Source organism: Protopterus annectens, chromosome 1.part0, assembly GCF_019279795.1.
Source record: "Protopterus annectens isolate FY-2018-M chromosome 1.part0, PAN1.0, whole genome shotgun sequence".
NCBI lineage: Eukaryota > Metazoa > Chordata > Ceratodontiformes > Protopteridae > Protopterus > Protopterus annectens.
In genome coordinates this window covers 125,749,322-125,768,551 of record NC_056725.1, presented here as the reverse complement: position 1 = coordinate 125,768,551, position 19,230 = coordinate 125,749,322, and the positions used below count along the sequence as shown (strand labels likewise).

Sequence of the window (19,230 nt, the reverse complement as noted above, 5' to 3'; positions counted from 1 at the left end):
AACTTCAAGCATTGTGTTTCAAGCCCCTGTACTTGATTTTCCACAAGGATAGGGTCACCTTATGTACTAATGCTTCCTTTCTAGCTAAGGTGGTGTCAGAATCCAACATTAACCAAACCATTAACCTGCCATAATTCTTCCTAAACTTCACAAATAAAGGAGAATATATGCTGAACTTACTGGATGTTCACAGAGAATTATGCTTTTACCTACACAGAACAAAATAAATTAGAAAGACAGACCATCTGTTTGTTTCCTTTGCACATAACAAATTGGGCAAATCAGTTACATTCATTTGTCTACAACAAATTGAATCCCCCCTTACCAAGACCATTAAAGGCTCATTCAACCAGATCTATGGCTACTTCCACTGTATCCCAGTCTAGAGCATCTATGAATTGACATATGTGCGGCTGCAACTTGGTCAAATCCTCATACCTTTATTACTCATTACAAACTAGATCTGGTCTGGAGGAGAAGAGAGGGCTTTGGCTCAACCATACTCAGGAATATATTTCCTTAGAGTTTACCCAGGAATTCAGGTAAATGGGGACTCTGTTCCATCCATTGAGGAATGAATGAAAATTGACAGCACTAGATAAAGAAGTTATGTACTAACCATAATGTTCCATCTGTGTTGTTCATTTTCATTCTTCCTCAACTTCTTATTCTTACCCTCCATCCCCCTCCATTTCTCACAAATTACTTCTGGAGGAATGAGACTGTTATGGACACCCCATGACCCTTGTGTTGAACTCCAGTTATGGCAATACTTTAATAGTTTCTGTCTCTCTCTCTCTCTCTCTCTCTGTGAAGCTGGAAATAGGATCTGAGGGACATTAGGCTTAGTGCATTATAAGTAGGAAAGGAACTGGAATATTTGTTGGCAGCCACAAGCTAGTGTAACGGCCAAGTCAAATCCGAGTGTCGGATATGATCCCATCTGTTGAGGAAGAATGAAAATAGACAACACATATTGAACCTTGTGGTAAGTGCATAACTTCCTTTTAATGTTTATAACAGGGAGAACACCGGAGCTGTTATAAACTGAAACCCTATCAGATTTCCCATAAATAAATGAATAAATAAAATAAAATGATCTTGTACACTAAGCATACAAAATCCACATACATAATTCCCCCAAAACACACTGCTCATCTAAGTCTACCCCTTAAAATTGTTTTCTTATTATTACAAAAAACATAAAAATGAAAAAAAATGTGATATGGCAGCTTGGCAAATGGAAAACAGCATTAGTAGCAAAGCAGACTAAATTCTAACTGACTCAAAACAGAACTTCATAATAAAATTAAGCAATTAGAAGATAAGTCTTGCAAACTGCTAACATGCATTAAATAAACTGAAGTTGTTAAAATATTGAATCTTAATTAAGAATGAGAGTACAAATCCATTTATAATTATTTGTATAAACTTATGCAAAATTCCTAAAGCTCTATAGGAGCAATTCTATATAGTAATAAAAGCATCAGTAACAGATGGCAGGATATGATTAGAGCAAAGTGGATTTATGCCTGCAATAACCCCAATCTTAACTTCTGAGTTCCACAGTTTCAGTCAACAGCTTTTGTGCATTGTTCAGCTTGTTCTAAACTTAGTACTGTTTTTCATTCTCTGTGCCTCATTTGCCTATGTACCGAGTAATAATTGTTCTTATGATACCCAGTAACAACCCTTCTACAATAGTGTTGCATATTCTTTCTGAATTTATTATTGCTTGCCTTTTCCTTTGATTTAAGAGTGCACTAATTCTAGGCTGATCCAGCCTCTGAATCCCAGCCAAGACAAAAAGTGAAGAATGGGTCTTTGTCCCAAATCTACTTAATATGTGAATTTGAAGGAGCTTCTCTACTGTCCACTGCAAACAAAGAATTTGAGAACTGTAAATAACACAATAAACATATATTGTCAGAACTGTTATGACCACATAATGTGACCTGTGATATTATCCCTGTCTGAATTAAAATGCCTCCCAGTGTATGCAATAGCATGTCGTACTCAAGTACATGGAACTAAAGTTACAATTTAACAGTAACATATTTCATAGCAAAGATATAAATATTTTTATGGACATTTTTAACTTATAAAGCAGTCTCATGTACTAAAATGTTCATATCAGAAAGGTTCTTAAAATTTTATGTGATAGAATGAACTGTATAAAAAATGTTGCTGTTTGTTTTGCGTAACACCATTGAAAAAGTAGTATGTTTGGGCATTGATTTAAAAGTAATTCAAACCTTTTATGTTTTCCTTGTTTTGGCTTCATTCTGCCTGCTTTATTTTGCTTTTTTTTGCTCCATGTTTTATCACTTCACTCCTTTAGGATCTGCTCCACACAATTCCAACTTTTGCACTGTCTGTGCCTAAGTTGAAGGTAAGATGCAGAGGCTGCAGTGGGTAAACTGTGTTTTAAACCGTGTGTGCCAGTTAATGGGTGCTGTGTTTTGTATGCTTGTGCTGTGTTGTACTTGTTTCATTTTTCCTTGCTCTGGAGGAGTGTATCATATGATGTAAACATCTGCAGTCTAATTAAAGAACTAAGTAAAAAGTATCTGCTAGAAAGCCCACTGGAAACTCCTTTTATAAAAACAAAGATGTCATTAAGTCTTTTATTTGTATATACCTGAGGAGGCTATATAATCTTTGAAGGCATGCATACCCAAAACTGGAGAAAATAGAGCATACTGGTGGTGCATTGGAGAGGGAGTGTTCAGTCTTTTATAGTGCTGTTTATTTTAGGAAATTTTTAATCCAGGATATATGGTATAGTAGAAAGGATGTATTTCTCTATGTTAGAAAAAGGATTGATGAGTTAGCAGTTTAATGTGTACAAAAGAATATGGTGATTTCAATCAGAAAGTTGGAGTTACTAATAAAGACATATATCAGACTTCCAGTAGATGCCTAATGAAAACAAAGTGCAACTGTTGGGACAAACTACAAACTTCCCAAAACAGCTAAATGATATGACAAAAATGCTAGTTATGTGCTATAATAAATTTCTCCTATCTGCTGTTCTCTAAATACAACTTGGACAGTCTTGTGTATTGCTGCCACTGGGCAGATTGCGTTTCTTCATTTCACTTTGATTACAACCTACAATTTCAATAATTCTTGTCCATATGGAAAAAAAAAACACTGCTGTAGTAAACTTTGCATAATCTCTCTACTTTACTCCTTTTGCTTCTCTCGTATCTCCTAGCATGCTGTCTAACAATCATCATCATCATTATCAGAATAAACCAATTGGTAAAATGCTTATGGTCTTTTACTCCCACGCACAGGGTACAAGGTTCAATCCTGACCTCCAGCCAATGCCTTTTTGGAGTCTGCATGTTCTTCCTATGTCTCTGTGGGTTCCAACCACCTCTGAGAAATATGCTGAGTGTCTCCATCTCAAACTCAACAATGAATGGAGTTGTTGGCAGCAGCATGGTGCCCAACAGAGGGGAAGCTTTGTATAGACCAACTTCTTGGTTTCTAAAGTGGTGCACAGTATCCTCAAAATAAGAGAGCATCGATCACATACTGTGTACTGTGGCAGGGCTAGCCACTTGACAGTGTAAAAAAATGGCTATAGGTTATTCAGTCATGTTGATCAATGTTGCCAAATGGACATGGGTATTTGCCGTTGATGCCAGTGATAAGTGGGTTGAGGATCTGACCTACACCAGGGATCCATGCTAATGATGGGAGGAATGTATGTCGCCCCATTGGCTGGTGCTTAAAGCCCATCAGCCCTGGGTCAATAAGCTACTGGCCAGCTGGTGTCCATTTGCCCAGTCTGTTGAGCAAAAGCTGGACATGAAACTAATAAAACTGCCAAACATGAACTAAGATTTGCTACACTCAGTGTAGGTTCACTGACAGGATAGAGCTTGGAAGTGGATGACATGATGGTACAGAGTGGCTGGACATCCTATGTATCTAAGCGACAAGATGGAAGGTCAGTGCAGAAAAGTCACTTGGCTTGGAATCCAAAGTCTGCTACTCAGGAGGAAACTAGAAATGGCATTGGAACTGTGGTGAGAGAGGATTCAGAAGGCATTGAAGGATGTCATTGGAAATGGTGACAGACTCATGGAAATCAGACTCCAGTGTAGGGCAATATTCATAATCTCAGTCTGTGCCCCACAGGAGGGTTGTGATAGTGAGGAAATGAGTACATTCAGGCAGCAGTTGCAGGATCTACTAAATAATGCAGGACAATAGTGGGTGACTTGAATGCACATATCTGGATTACAGAACAGGATATGAGGACTGCCTGGGTCCACATGGTGGGGCAAGAAGAATAAAGAAGGAGAATTCATTCTAGATTTCCTTCAATCAAATGGATTGATAGTAGCCAGCAAATGATTCAGAAAGAGAGACAGTTACATGATCATATAAGAGTGGTCAACATGCAACTCAGGTAGACATCTGCTTAGTAAGGAAAAAGTACTTGGTAGAATCAGTGATTGCAATGTCAACCCCTAGAATCAGAGGAGCTGCAGCCATCTGGCACAGATTGTCAGGTGTAGTGCATGACAGAAGAATGCCAAAGAAGCTGAAAAGTAAGGTGTGGTACAGAAACCTGAGCAGCAAAGGCAGAGCAGATGAGGAAACTAGAAGTGCATGAGATGGTTAGTAGGATACACACTGTGGAACAGGTGAAGAAATAAGGACATGGTCAACTAGGGAATAAGGGTATTACATGGCTAGGCTTGTTAAAACCCTAGTGCCATTAGCCTAGTAACCTCCTATGAACCTATGAATCCATGAACCTTTTAAGATGAGTAAGAGATGTATACTCACAGAGAGTCTGAATCTGCCAGAAGCTGATGGAGAGATTCTGACTTCCAGGTTGGAGTGGAAGTGGGTGATTGATTGGGATCTGAGACCAGTAGTGGTTCAACCAGCTTGAAGATGCATGTGCCATGGAGCACGGAATTCTGAATGTGAACCTTTCAAGTCAGAGAGAGTCAGATATTCCAGGGGAAGGTGACATAGCCAACAGTGGAAAATCCCCTTTGTAATTTAGAGAGGGTGGGAAGGATAAAACACCAAGAACAAAGACATTGATGTGGAATTATAGGAAGTAGATTATGTTGGTCTGGGTAGAAAGGGTTAAATATAAGTTTCAGGACTTAAGGCAGATTGAGGAGAGGAACAAGTTAAGGTTATGGGATGGAGGAAAAGTGCACAGGGTTGTTAATAACGGTTTGAGGAGGAGGATAAAAAAGAATATGGTTACTGTTGCTAATCTGGAGTACTGTAGTGATAAGGGCAAAAGAGAGGGCATACAGAAGGTTTAGTAAAGCAAGGAGAGAGAGGTGCACAGTAAATGGATTTTAGCAGGACAACAGAAGAGAGAGTTCAGAGCAGCAAAAGGGATTAGGAAGAAGGAGTCAGAAAGGGGAACAAAGGCTTTTGCAGGAATAGAGCAGAAGAGTGGAAAGGAGGGACAGAGCAGGCTGAATAAAGATGGGGCTGAGACCATGTTGAGATATTCAATGAATGCTTTACCTCATCATTTAGAAAGGATGGAGAGGGCATGGGGCTGTACTGGAATCTAGTTACTGTAGAGTGTGGAGAACGCTGGATTGACTCCTGGTGCTGAAGAATGAGGTAAAAAGGGAACGGACTAAACTATGGGGGACGGGCATGAAGCAGGTTGCCTTCCAGGAAGTGCAGGGCTCAGGCCATTGTCTGGATAGGTCTCTTGATGGAGATCAGTAGCAGGTCTTTTTATTTTTTTTTTGCTTTGTTTCTTTTTAATTTGGCACTCTGCCTTAGACTTTTCCATGATTGCTATGTGATATTTGCAACAGTAATGCTTCTGTCATTTGATAGGTACTACGATAATGCTAATATAATTCATAACTGAGTTTAGAAAAATGATCAATAGTCCCTTTTTTAGAAAGAGATTGCAAAGTATATTCACATGGCGTGTAATCTGCACTGCTCCAGTTATTTTCCTTTCTCTTCTGATTTTTTTTTTTATTGGTTTGGTTTGATGAAGAAACAGACGTACCTATTTCCTAATGTGTAAATTATACAATTATATTTAGCTTCTCATCTTTTTGTGTGACTTAATTACCATTAAGATAAGAAATTGGGTCTCTAAGAAAGGCAACTCGTTATACCACCTGAAAGTTCCAGTGATGTATATGATTCTTCTTTTATTGAAGTAGTTTGTAAAACAAGTTTGAGAGGGTCATCATATTGATCACTCCTGCAGTAGCCTTTGCTATATAGGTTATATCCTGCCAAGGATATAGCAGCTGGCCAGCTTTCAAAGCTTCAAGGCACCTTCCACATGGGCAAACTGTCAGGCAACTCAAGCTGAGCTGGCTAAAAGACAAGTTTGGATACAGAGCCCTTGAGAGCTTTACTGCCTCAGGACAGTACACTCCTTTGTGGCTTTCAAGGTGGATTAGTCGGCTTGTTCTGTATACTCACAGGGAGTCTGAATCTGCCAGAAGCAGATGGAGAGATTCTGAAGCAGATGGAAAGCTTCTGACTTCCAGATTGGAGTGAAAGTGGGTCAGATAACTTTCCTCTGGGGGGAAAATCTTCGTTTTTTGTATTTGTGTTGCTGTGTTATCACTTTCCACTTCAGGAAAGTTATTTTAAAGATAGGTGTGTTGTATTTTAAGACTGTTATGATACTGTAATGTACTTTTAACAGAGCACTTATTTTTCTTGTCAATTTAAAAGTGGTGTAAAGTAAATGAAAACTTTTTTTTTTAGGAGAAATTGTTTATATTTTACTTTTGTGGGGCTGACATAGTGTTTTAAAGTGCTTTATACTCTGTCTGAAAATTGTAGACTAATAGTGTTTACTGGCATTTGTTGATAGTCTTCCCCAAGAAAGAGGCACCATTTTTGGCTTGACCATGGAACAGACTAACGATTCCACGGTAAGTTCTACTCCGACCCTAAAAAGCCAAAATTAAGCAAACAGCCTCAGCCACAGGTGGGTGACTGTGCTGTGGCCATTTGCTATACCCCCACCCACTCATCTTTTACCCTGGATTCCACTGGTGTAGCACCAACAGCCACTATAGACCAGTGGTTAACCATGTGCTTTGCAGCTGTTGGGGTCCCCTCACCACCCTTCAGTAGAAAACAAGGAGAGTTTCCATGCTGTATCAGAATGCTGTACCCATCCCTGGGAAAGCTGCTGCTGCCATTAATAACATGGCTGGACCCATTTTTTTTCACTCAAAAAGAAATAAAAAAAAACACAAGTATGTTTCTGTTCCTCCTCACGTTTCTTTAGATAGGATTAGTTTACTGTGTCTGGCTCAGGGTTTAATTTAGGCTAGTGATAATTCTTGAAAAGTAGTTTCTGGTAAAAGAAAGAGGGATGTGTCTTTTCCTGAAGAGAGTCAGGATTCTGAATTTGAACAGGAAAATGCAGGAATGGATACAAGGTTTTAACTAAGATTTCTGATTCTGAGAGGAGAAATACATTTCAAATTCCTACTGTGGGGGGGGGGGGGGTTCTCTTTCACTGAGACTATTGTTAGAATGCTCCAGTGTTTTCAGTAGTAGAACTGATATTTTTCAGCCCCTAAGAAAATATAAGCTGTTGAAGCATTTTCCAGATGCTACACCCATTCCTCCTATTCTGTCTGCTTTAGAGGATGCGTGTGCTATGGCCTGCAGTTTTCCTGATAGTCAGCCAGTTGTCTCTAAAAAGGGAAGTAGAATGTATAAAGTTCCTCAGTCTTTTAAATGTTTACATGCTATTCACAAATATGACCCAGGAGCTATAGCTTTAGTTGCTTCTACTGCTGATAAACACCTAGTCAGTTCCAATCCTACTCTTTCTGAAAAGGATGGGAAAATTATTGATAGGTATGGGAAAATAAGTGTATACTTCTGCACCTTTCATTTTCAGAATTTTAACTTGTCAGGCTCATATTAAAGTTTGTTCTGACAAATTGTGTGAAAGTATGGGGAATGTTTTATCTTCAGTTTCTTCTTGTGAAGAAGATCTTCTTTAAATAACTTAGTTTCTGCTATTGCACAGGTCACGACTCATTGTTTACAGTGTGTGTATGACTCTGTTGATACTTCTTACAGGGCTGTGGCCACTGCTACTGTTTTAAGGAGGTTTGCTTGACTGCATTCTCAGAAACTCCCAGATGAGATTAAAAATGAGATTTTAAATTCACCCTTGATTGAGATTTAGTGTTTGGCCCCTCTTCTGCAGAGTTGATCAAAAAGTGTGATAAAAGGAGAAGCTGATCTTGGGAATCTATAAGATTTTTCAGCTCTCTTTTTCCAAATTGTCCAATGGAATTTTTATTTCTTCATCCAATTATAACAAAAAGGAGAATACATTGTCTCAACAAAATAAAAGTAAACAGATGTTTAAGATGAAATGGCAAGAGGTTCCAAAAAGAAGTCTCAAACCTACCAAGAGCATGGGCAGTCCAAAAAGTGAGCTTGTGACTCCCTGCCACCTTGGCCCCATTTTTGCTTCCAGATAGTCTGAGTCTCTATTTTTCTTTTTGGCAACCATTGGCATCAGACAAATGGGTTCTGAAAATCATTCTTCAAGGTTATAGATGGGAGTGGGAGAAAATTCCTCCTTTTTAGGGGCTATTCCTTATCCTCCAGATCAGACTCATATTTCCACAGGTTATTTATCACATGTTGTCCCAAGGAGTGATAGAACCAGTTCCTCCTTCCCTGGTAGGGAAGAATTTTTATCCAAGGATATTTCTGGTGCCACAGAAAGAAAATGCTTGGAGACCAGTTCCCGATTTTTCTTTCCTAATCCTGTTTATGATAGTGCCCAAATTCTAAATGATGTTACTTTACAACCTATTACTTCTTCTTACCCTTTCAAGTTTTCTGGTAACACTAGACTTAAACGATGCTGATCATTGAATCCCTATTTATCCAGACTTCAGATATTTATTAAGGTTTTGTGTGCCTGGATCACATTGTCAGTTCTCTGCCTCACCCTTCAGACTATCCACTGCACCAAGAGTGTTCACAATATGTCTAGCTCCAGTTATAGTGCATTGCAGCCAACAGGATATCCACATTTTTCCATATGTAGATGACTTGCTTATCTTTGCAAAGTCTTTTTCAAAGTGTCAGGAATCTTTCTATTGGGTGACAAATCTCTTACACAAGTTGAGATTCCAAGAAAATATTCAAAAGTCTTTTTTGATTCCATCACATAGGATTGTGTTCCTGGGATGTCATCTAGACATATCAGTACAAAGAGTTTTCTTTCACAGGAAAAATAGATATATATCTAGATCTATTTCTAAGGTTTTCCAATCAGACTTTGGTGACTGTGAGAGAATAACTCACGATTTTGAGTCTTATGTCATCTAAGATTCTCATAATACTCCTGACAAGACTCTACATGAGAAAGATATGTGGTATCTGAAATCTGTTTGGTTCTAGCACCAGCACCTTCTATCTTTTCAAATCCCAGTGCTGGGGTTTGTCAGAAGAGAAATCATTTATTAGAGACAACAGATATTGTTTAATGTAGGACTCCCCTTCTCCCTCCCTACTCCTAAGCAGTCAGTCACCCCAGATGCCTCAGACTTTGCTTAGGTAGCAGTTTGAGGAGAGATAGAAGTACATGTGATTTTGGACACTAATAACAGATGCAAGCACATTAATGTCAAGGAGATCATTGCCCTGATCAATGCAATCAACTCTCTGAACCACCTTTGATCCTGGGGACCTCTTCAAGTGTTACAGACAATACCACAGTCATATCGTACATCAACGAGCAAGGAGGAACCCACTTCATGCCCCTTTGAAGACTAGCCATGTTAGCTTAGGATATAGCTTCACAGCACAATCTCAGTCTGCAAGCATCCTACATTCTGTCAGTGCAGAATTATGTGGCAGACAAGCTGAGCAGGACTAAGGCAAACCCTCAGAAATGTAAACTAGATCAGGGGGTCTACCAAAATTTAATCCATCTGTGGAGAGTTTCTCAAGTAGATGTCTTTGCCTCCTCTCTGATCTATCAACTGGCAAGATTATGTTCCAAGCCTCCATGACAGAAGGCCTGAAGATAGATACGTCTTCTTTTCCTTGGACAAGAATGTTCTTCTTTACTTTTCTACCCTTTCCACTAATATCTAGGGTATTTCTGAAGATTCAGAAGGAATCCCCCAAATCATTGTGGTGACTTCCTTCTTGCCTGGGTAACTGTGGTTATCTTTTCTTTTGGAAATGGCTACGGGCAATTACCACAAGCTTCCTCACAGAATGGATCTACTCTTACAAGAACAGAGGTGAGTTATACACCCAACATCAATCAACTTCAGTTGATTTCCGGGATGACAGGGTCTTAATTCCATTTAGGCATCTGTTTGCTAAGGACATGCAGCAGGTACTAATGGAGGCAAGAAAGCCTGCTACTAGAAAATTAGATGTTAGCAAATGTAAAACGTTTTCTAGTTGGTGCCAACAATACAAATATTACCCATTCAGGGCTAGTTGTTCTCTGGTTTTACAATATTTGTGTGATTTACTATCCTATGGCCTTTCTTATTCCTCTGCCAAGGTTCATTTATCAGCCATCTAAGCATTTCTACCCAAGGATCCTCTTCTTTCTATGCAGTCTCATATCAAAATATTTTTGAAAGGGGTTTTGCATAAAAGGCATCCAAGAAAACTGGCATCTCCTCTTTGGGATCTTAATTTTATCTTAGATAAGTTAACACTTGCTTCATTTGAACCAGCTAACATGGCTGACTTGAGGTTCTTAACATGGAAAACAGTTTTACTGATTCCTGTGATATCTGCAAGAAGGGTGTCTGAGTTGCAAATTCTTATGGTGAGGCAACCTTATCTCATTTTCCACAGGGTCAGGGTTTCTTTGAAAACTAATCCTTTTATGCCTAAAGTGGTATCTGAGTTTACTTTAATCCAAACTATCTGTCTCTCCATTTTCTTTCCTGAACCTAAAAATGAGGAGGAAAAGATACCCCATACCTTTGATGTCTACAGACAACTGGGTTACTATCTTGACAGAACTAAAATGTTCAGATGTTTGGGAAAGTAAGAAGAAGGGACGTGTGTCAAAACAGACCATTTCCACATAGTTGGCTAAGGCTGTTGCCTTTTGCTATACTTACCATAACAAAAGGCAGGGTCATGGCCCACTCTACCAGGGACCTGGCATCATCTTAGAGTTTTGGGAAAGTGTTCGATTCTAGAAGTTTTCTGGGAGCTGCTAATTGGTCCACCATACATACTTTTACAAAGCCCTATAAGCTCGACTCCTTCTATATGTCCAGATCAGGCTTTCCCAGGACCATTCTTCAGGGGTTCTTGGACTCTTCTCATTTCAACTCCCATATGTATTAAGGTAGGGTAATCTACCTATACAGCTAAGACTACTACTGCAGTGATCAATATGATGAACTTAGAACAGTTACGTAAGTAAACTTACCTTAACAGTAGATGTTCAAATGAACACTGCTGCAGTAGCTACTCACTGCCTCCATCCTCCTTGTTTTTGGTGTGCTTTTTATGCCAAGGCGAGAACATTTATTTTTTTGTTCTTCCTAGATTTGTCCTTTCTGGGTTCTGCCTCCATTTCTCTGTTATCAGGAAAGTTCTGAAGGGCTTTCCACCCAAATGTGCCTTTTAGTCAGCTCAGCTCACACTGCCTGATAGTTTGGGTGCATGTATGGTGCCCTGAAGTTGGCCAGCTGTCATATCCTTGACAGGATATAACTCATGTAGCTAAGGCTACTGCAGCAGTGATCATTCAAATATCTACTGTTATGGTAAGTTTACCTACACAACTGTACTTTCTTAGGCTTGGATAGTTGACATTATGACAAAGAAAATAATACAGATGTGCATATTATATTTAACAGTACTGCATTGAATCAATCACCTAAGAGAAAGGGAGTAAGTTTCAGGAGATTATACAATGAATTACGCCTTTTATCACTGAATAAAACTGGCAAACACCTGGATTATATAAAGAATGAATTCTGCAATGTACTTATTGAATATGCATTCAAATCTTGGACAGCAGATGCTGCATAGAAGAAGGAACACAGCACATAATATTACTGCCTGGTAGCCTTTGTAAAATCAGTCATAAGTGCAATTTCTGCTTAGCTGAAGGCACTGGCATAGAGCTCTGCCTGCATAAACCATGTCACGCAATTACAGATTCTACACTGACAGAAAACGTTGCCTTTAGGCATTTCTTTTGTATGAGAAAGTGCATTGTCACATATTCAAATTATGAGCATGACACATTCATTTGAAAAACTTGCATAATAAGTTTATGAAAGATGCTTATAGTTCAAGACTTTTTTTTTAATGCCACCTTAGAAGGAAGACAGATTGCTGCTACGGGAGAGGAAGGCCTGGCTTGAACAGTTTGAAAGAGATCTCACTAGAGCACAGATGGTGGATGCCAGCTTGCAAGAGAGATATCAGGTAAAGAGTGATATAGCTGCAGTGGCAATCTTTTTTGACTTTTTCAGCTTCATACAAAATAGTACAGAAAAGACTTTGTCAGTGTTGTCATACATGTAATTGAAATGTGTCTTATTTTTGGCCCAGGTATTAATAGCAGTAAAATACTTTCCTGAAAAAATACTAATCCAATAAACTTAATCAAGGTTACCTCTACAGAAAATGGTTATATTTATTTTACGTAATTTTCCTATAATTTAGAGCAGTATTTCAATAAATTCAGTACAACAGTGCAGCTAACAACACAATAACTTAACATCACTTTCGATGTATGCTTTCATAAATGTACTTTTCCTTAGCACTTAATAGCACAGGCATACAAGATATGCACTATACGGAATGAATTAGAAAAAGACCAAAAAGATAACACAGTTTTTAGCTTTACTGCATTGCAATCATATAAAGAACAGTGTTTCAAAAACACGGTCCTCTTAAAAAAAGACTCAACATCTCACAAAAAAGTGTATGAGCTTGTTTGCAGTTCACAAAGTCTTTCTTTACAAAGCAATTAAGTCTGTGTATCTGATAGGGTTGAAAATGATTGTGTCCAGAGCTAATGCTTCCCTGCACAGTGCTGTGTAAGACAAGCTGGGACAATTTCCCAGTGCTGAATCTCATAGATGGAGAGCATATGTAGATATGGATGTGCCAGTACTAGTACTGCACATGATACATAAATCTGATGGTGGCTTATTGCAGTGGCCAACTTTGTGTAGAGAAATCACTGTGTACAGGTATTGCATTAGACTCCTAATATAGTTAGTAATATTAATGTAAGATCAGTGAGGTTTTGAGAACAGTAGACTGTGAAATGGAGTGTGGTGGCAGACCTGACATACTATTGGCATAGTGACATTACACCTACCTCTGATCTCTGTCGTTTCTTCCACACTGATGGATTCATATCATGGGGTTGAGCAGACATAGGAGGTAGTTAAGCAGCATGTCATCCTGTTATTTATGTGGCAATATGCTAATGAACTACATAAGCAGCTTGTTTAATAATCTGCCTTTTACACAGGCTTCTGCGTTCATTAAATGAGCAGTTTAGAATAGTGTAATCTGTTTCTGACCAGGATGTTTCTTTTGGCAAGTGAGTGGAAGAGTAAGGAGAGTTGTGAATAGTTTAGCATGCAGGTGCATTTCCAGAGAGTACTCTGCTGAAAGGAGAATGACTTCTCCATAATAAAATGGCACTGGTGAGATTGGTCTTTGTACACAGAACACCCAGAACATCAAGATTTTTGCCTCATATTTTTGGTCTCTTCCATAAAGTTTGTGTTTTTCTGGCAAGTCATTAATGATTGAAGTCTATAAGTGCGGACATATTAAGTTTCAAACTTCATATCCTTCAAAAAATGTATGCTATCACCAACCTATTATTCTAGTAATGTACTGAATTTATAAGAGCAATGCTTATAGGTTCATAGGTAAGTGGTTGGCTAGCTACCCTTATGAGCTATTTTAAGCCTAGCCGATTTCCCCTTCTAAGGTGAGAATCAAACTCTGTGCTTTACGTTTGTGAGGTAAACACCTTTACCATTACACCATCTCCCAATCCCCATTGATTTTGGGCCTTTGTCCCCCCATTATTTTTGGATTTGCCCAGGTTTCTTGCATATAAATGCCTACCAACAAATACATAATAATGGTCCAGCACAACAGTTAACATTGTCACCTCATAGCAAGAGGTTCTCTGGATTGGTTCTCAGCTGGGGGTGCCTTCTATGTGGAGTCTACATGTCCTCCCTGTGTTCATGCGGGTTTCCTCCAGGTACTCTGGTTTCCTCCCGCATTCCAAAGACACATGTCTGGAATGTTTCTCCCCAGTCTAGTCAGACTTTCCTGGTCAACAAATATTCAATAAATAAATTTAGAGGTTGATAGGTATTGTGTGTGTGTGTGTGTGTGTGTGTGTGTGTGTGTGTGTGTGTGTGTGTGTGTGTGTGTGTGTGTGTGTGTGTGTGGGTGTGCATTTTACATTTCTTTGTTTGATTGGACCAATGTTATGTATTTTTGCTAGGCATTTAAGTTTTTAGTTTATCTCACCTTGTTATATAATCACAGAATTCTTATTTAATTTCAAACTATGTTGTTAACATTCTGTAAAAGAAAACAATGTTAACTTTGCTTTTATCTGGCAAAGTATGCAAATAGACTGAACTACTTGCTTTTTTGTTGCAGAGATCTCTTAAAAGTGTAATGTTTGCCATGTGCACAGTCCAAATATATTACAGGTGACAGGTAAAACACATACAACCTCAGTAAAACAGGTAGGCTAAAATGATGTAATAAATATGACAAATACACAAACAACAAACAAGTCGCACTTTATGTGTATGGTTGTTTGTACTACTTTACATGGAAAAAAATGTTGTCAGCAACATTAATCAGACATCGGAACAAATTTTAGCTCACCCCTTGAAATTCCTCTAGTTCAAGACCTAGATAGTGGTTCATCCCCTGCACAGACATGCATAAGCAAAAGCCCCAAAATTAAGACCATTGAGTTTTCTCATACTGAGATAAGCACTCCCAGTTAATACCACCTTCACTTCTGTGCAAAAGCCAAGATGCACAACTACACAATATTTTCATCGCATATAACTCTTAAACTGCACATAGTAGCAGAAACAAATATAAGAATGGTATGAGCCTAAACAAAGATGATTCCACCAACAGAAGTATTGGCAGAATATCCTGACATGGAATAAAATGTTAATGTATTTATTTACTTACTTGCTTACAAACTTACTTATTGAACTGACATTTGTTTACCTGGAAAATCTGACTCAGCAGTGACTCTTAAAGGATGGGCCAGGGAGAAAAGCTCCATAGTTATAACAATTTTCAAACAGAGAAAACATCATATATGCAAAATAAAGCAATATTTATAATAGTATTCAAGGTGTGTTAGGGCATGAGTGCAATTAATTGAATGTTGCATGTTATACATGCGGTAGGTGTGGTAAAACAAACCCCATACATTAGAAGAGAAAATGCTGTAATAATGAAGCTAGAGCAAGGCAGAGCATGTCTGGTTAATGTTTTGTAAATCTTGAAAGGCAAGCATTATTTGAGAAGGAACAAGAGGTTTTTTTTTGAGAAAAGAGGGAATAGAAAATGAAAAGATGGATGGGGAGGAGGTTTCTTAATAAGTTAAGTTTTAAAAAATAAAATAGTTTGATGTGTGGAGAAGACATTGGACACCACCATGAAGAATTAGGCAGTTTAAGTATCGGATTATTTATGCATTAGTACATTTAGCATAAAACAAGAAAATAACTAGCAAAAACTGTGTAAATGTGGTCAACAGCTAAACAATACAATGAAAGAAAAATGAACCCACAAAGCCAAGAGAAAATAATAACACGTCAAATGAAATTCCACAAAGCTTTCAGGCATAACCCTTCCTCAGTGTAGTATAAAACTAACCACAACACTGTTTTTAAATACAGAAGAAGACACCATCAACCTATCAAAATGCTGAGTTAATTACATAATTATCTCCTTTAAGCAATGCATGCTTAAGAGTTATATTACTTTAAAAAAAAAATTAAAATCTAGTTGCAAATTTAAAATAAAGTAGCTACAATTTCATCTGTTTTGCTTTTAATACAGCTTTGAGGCTAATAGCTGCATTCAGTCCCAGAATTTTATCTGCATTTAGTTTTAAAATCCATTTATACTCAGCAGCTTCAATCTTATTGTTAGTGTCACCCCTTCTTACCTTAGTATTCAGTACTTGTAATAGCTTAAATTTAAACTTATAATTCATGCTTCTTTATATACAATGTTTAGACAAAGCATTAGTTAATACATTCCTCCTTATATCAGGCATATGTTCAGTAATTCTATCATTCAATTTTCTCACACATTTCCCTACGTAAAATGGTGAACATTCTGGGCAGGTAGCAAAGCACACTATATTTTTCTGTAACACAGGTGGCAAAGCATTGTATTTCATATCTTTTATTTGTAACTGGATGTAGAAAATGTGTTTCTTTACTTATATACTTAGAATTCACACAGTTGAAACAGGGGAAGGAACCTAACTTGGAATTTTTAGTCACTTTATTTATAGGTCTATAATTAACCTCTTTATAACATAATCTTTGCTACAAATTTTGTATTCTTTTGTGTGCAAAATATGGTGTATTTCCTATCAAATTACTTAATTCAGGATGTGCACTTAGGATTGTCCAATTATTATAAATTATTTCTTGGACACCCTTTGTCTTAATGGTGTAGCTAGTACTATATCTGATAACACTACTGTCAGTGCGTTGCTCACTCATCATATTGTTCTTATTACTATTTCTAAAATATGGTTTAGCTAGGCTAGTTCTCTTACTATCTACATCATTTTTAGTATCATTCAAAAGATTATATTCATAAAATCTTGTCCGAAATTCTTGATGCATTTCTAAGACTTGTTTATTATATATCTGATGATTTGTATTAAGCCTACTCATTGTAAAATGTTGGCTTTGTACAATCCCCTTAAACACATGTTGGGGATGCATACTATGCCTATGCAATAATCTGTTCACTTGTACTTCTTTCTTGTGCACACGTCTCTATATTCATATCCTCTTTTACAATGTTAATATCCAGAAAGTTAATTTCATTCCTTGCAAATTTCATTTTAAACTTAAGAAAATTAGTACTGTTTTCAACGTATGTACAAAAAAATCATGTAAGTTCTCTTCACTACCTTTCCAAATTAAAAACACATCATCTTCAAAACACTTATAAAAAGATACAAACTGAGTTATATAGTGTGATCTTCAAAACACTTATAAAAACATAGAAACTGAGTTACATAGTTTGAATCACTGTATATGTTATCAATTTCTCAGTTATTCAATGCTAAGCTTGCATATGTATTTGCAACTGATGCCCCCATTGCCACCCCAGAGACCTGATGAAAAAGCTCTTGCTCGAATATAAATACATTACTATTCAAAACTATTTCTAAAAGGGAGCATATAGTTTATGTTTGTCTTGCTGTTAACTCAGTATTAGAACACAAGAGCTATGTTATGGCTTCTATGCCATAATCATTTGGTATTACTGTAAATAAAGAGGTGATATCCAGTGTATCAAAAAATAATCACTCTGCTGATTAAATTCATGCCATTGACTCAATTTATACAAAAAAAAAATCTTTCGTATCTGTAATATAGCTTCTTACCTTCTGTAAATAAGAGCTCAGAGTATATTCTAAGTATAAAGAGATGGGTTGTGTTCCCCATCCACTCCCTGAGACAATACGCCTCATAAGTGGATTTTTAAGATCTTTATGCATTTTCAGGAGCCCATATAAGGAAGGAGTGAAGAGATGTAGAACAGATAAATAATTCCAAAGAAATATCTATAAGCTGTAATTCATTTATTGCAATAATAACTTCATGTATAGTCTCACAGAGCTTATTACGTGTTATTTTCTTAAAGGCTTTCTTCAGCATTTAAAAATTCTTGCATACTTTTTAAACACATAGCTTTGTCTAAAATCACAGTCGCACCACCCTTATCTGCCTGCTTAGTAACTATCTTATAGTTTGATTGCAGCTTTAATAGAGCATCATGTTTTTCCTTTGTTAAATGATATTTGTATTAAAAGTATCTAGTTCATGCAATTTTCTCAACTGCTTTTCATAAGTATCATGAAAGGCAGTAATAACAGGTACACTCACAGGTATAAAAAGGCTTGATTTCCTAAGATACTTAGTTTCATTGTTATTATTATTTTTAAAAGCAATTTCAAATTTAAGTTATAAGAAAATTATTTTAAGTTTGTCAGTGCTTCTTCTAGAGAGTCAGTACAAGTAGGTACAAAGTTCAGACCTTTCTTCAAAAGTGAGCAGTCTGCTTCAGATAAAACAAAGGAAGACAAGTTAAAAACATCATTACTTATCTCCTTTTGTTTGACCAGTTCCAAGTTACCGTTGTAGTTGTTCCTCCTCCTCCTTTTCCTTTTATGCTGTCTCTGGATACTGAATGATGTTTTATCTTGATGTTCTCTGGTAGGTTGAGCTTCGGAATCATTTGAGTACAGTGAAAATCCTCACTCATTGCCATTATGGAATTGCAAGAAGATGAAGCAGAAGTGGCAGTGGTTTCTCTCAGTTCTGCCTCTAATGGTCTCTGGCTAAATTCCCAGTCATAAGGGCAACATGTTAGTTTGAAAAACTTGCTGAGTCCATAGCTCACCAATATTTTCTGATGTTCCAAACGTATCTAGCTCATATTTTGAGCCTTTTTTTAGAAGTTTGTTTGTTTCTTTTAACTTCTTTTGGCCAGGAAAAGATGTGATGTTGTTGGAAATCATTAACATCTCGAGCAAGTATACATCTTTTTTGCTTGCTTGAGTTGTTGGTCAAAAATATTCAAGCAGTCTAACATCATGTTGTAGCTAGTGATATTTTCTCTAAAAGATGGCATATTAGACAGGGTACAAACCCAGTAAACGAACCACTTAAGCTACGAACAAAGAAAAGGTTGCCAAAAGGTTCAAAATCCACAACAGAATTTATTGTACTTGAAACAATAAATTTGAAGTGCTTTTCGTTCGGTCAGATCACCGGACTTCTTCAGACAAAAAAAGTACACAGGCACCAAGTTTAAATGCAAAAACTTTTCTGTCCATTTAGTCATCCACCCAATCAAGTAAAACACATAATTTGATACTTGTTAATCAGTTAGCATTCATTGCAAGTACTTAACCCT

The 19,230-nt window shown here is 37.3% G+C and overlaps 1 protein-coding gene across 1 annotated transcript in view; it reads left to right on the top strand.

Annotated features, from left to right (window-relative positions):
* Positions 1 to 19,230, top strand: part of LOC122793396 (nesprin-1-like) — an 876,647-nt gene that overhangs the window by 257,693 nt on the left and 599,724 nt on the right. The window contains exon 9 of the mRNA XM_044061803.1: positions 12,352 to 12,459. Coding sequence (XP_043917738.1) covers positions 12,352 to 12,459 — 108 coding nt within the window. The remainder of the gene's footprint in view (positions 1 to 12,351; positions 12,460 to 19,230) is intronic.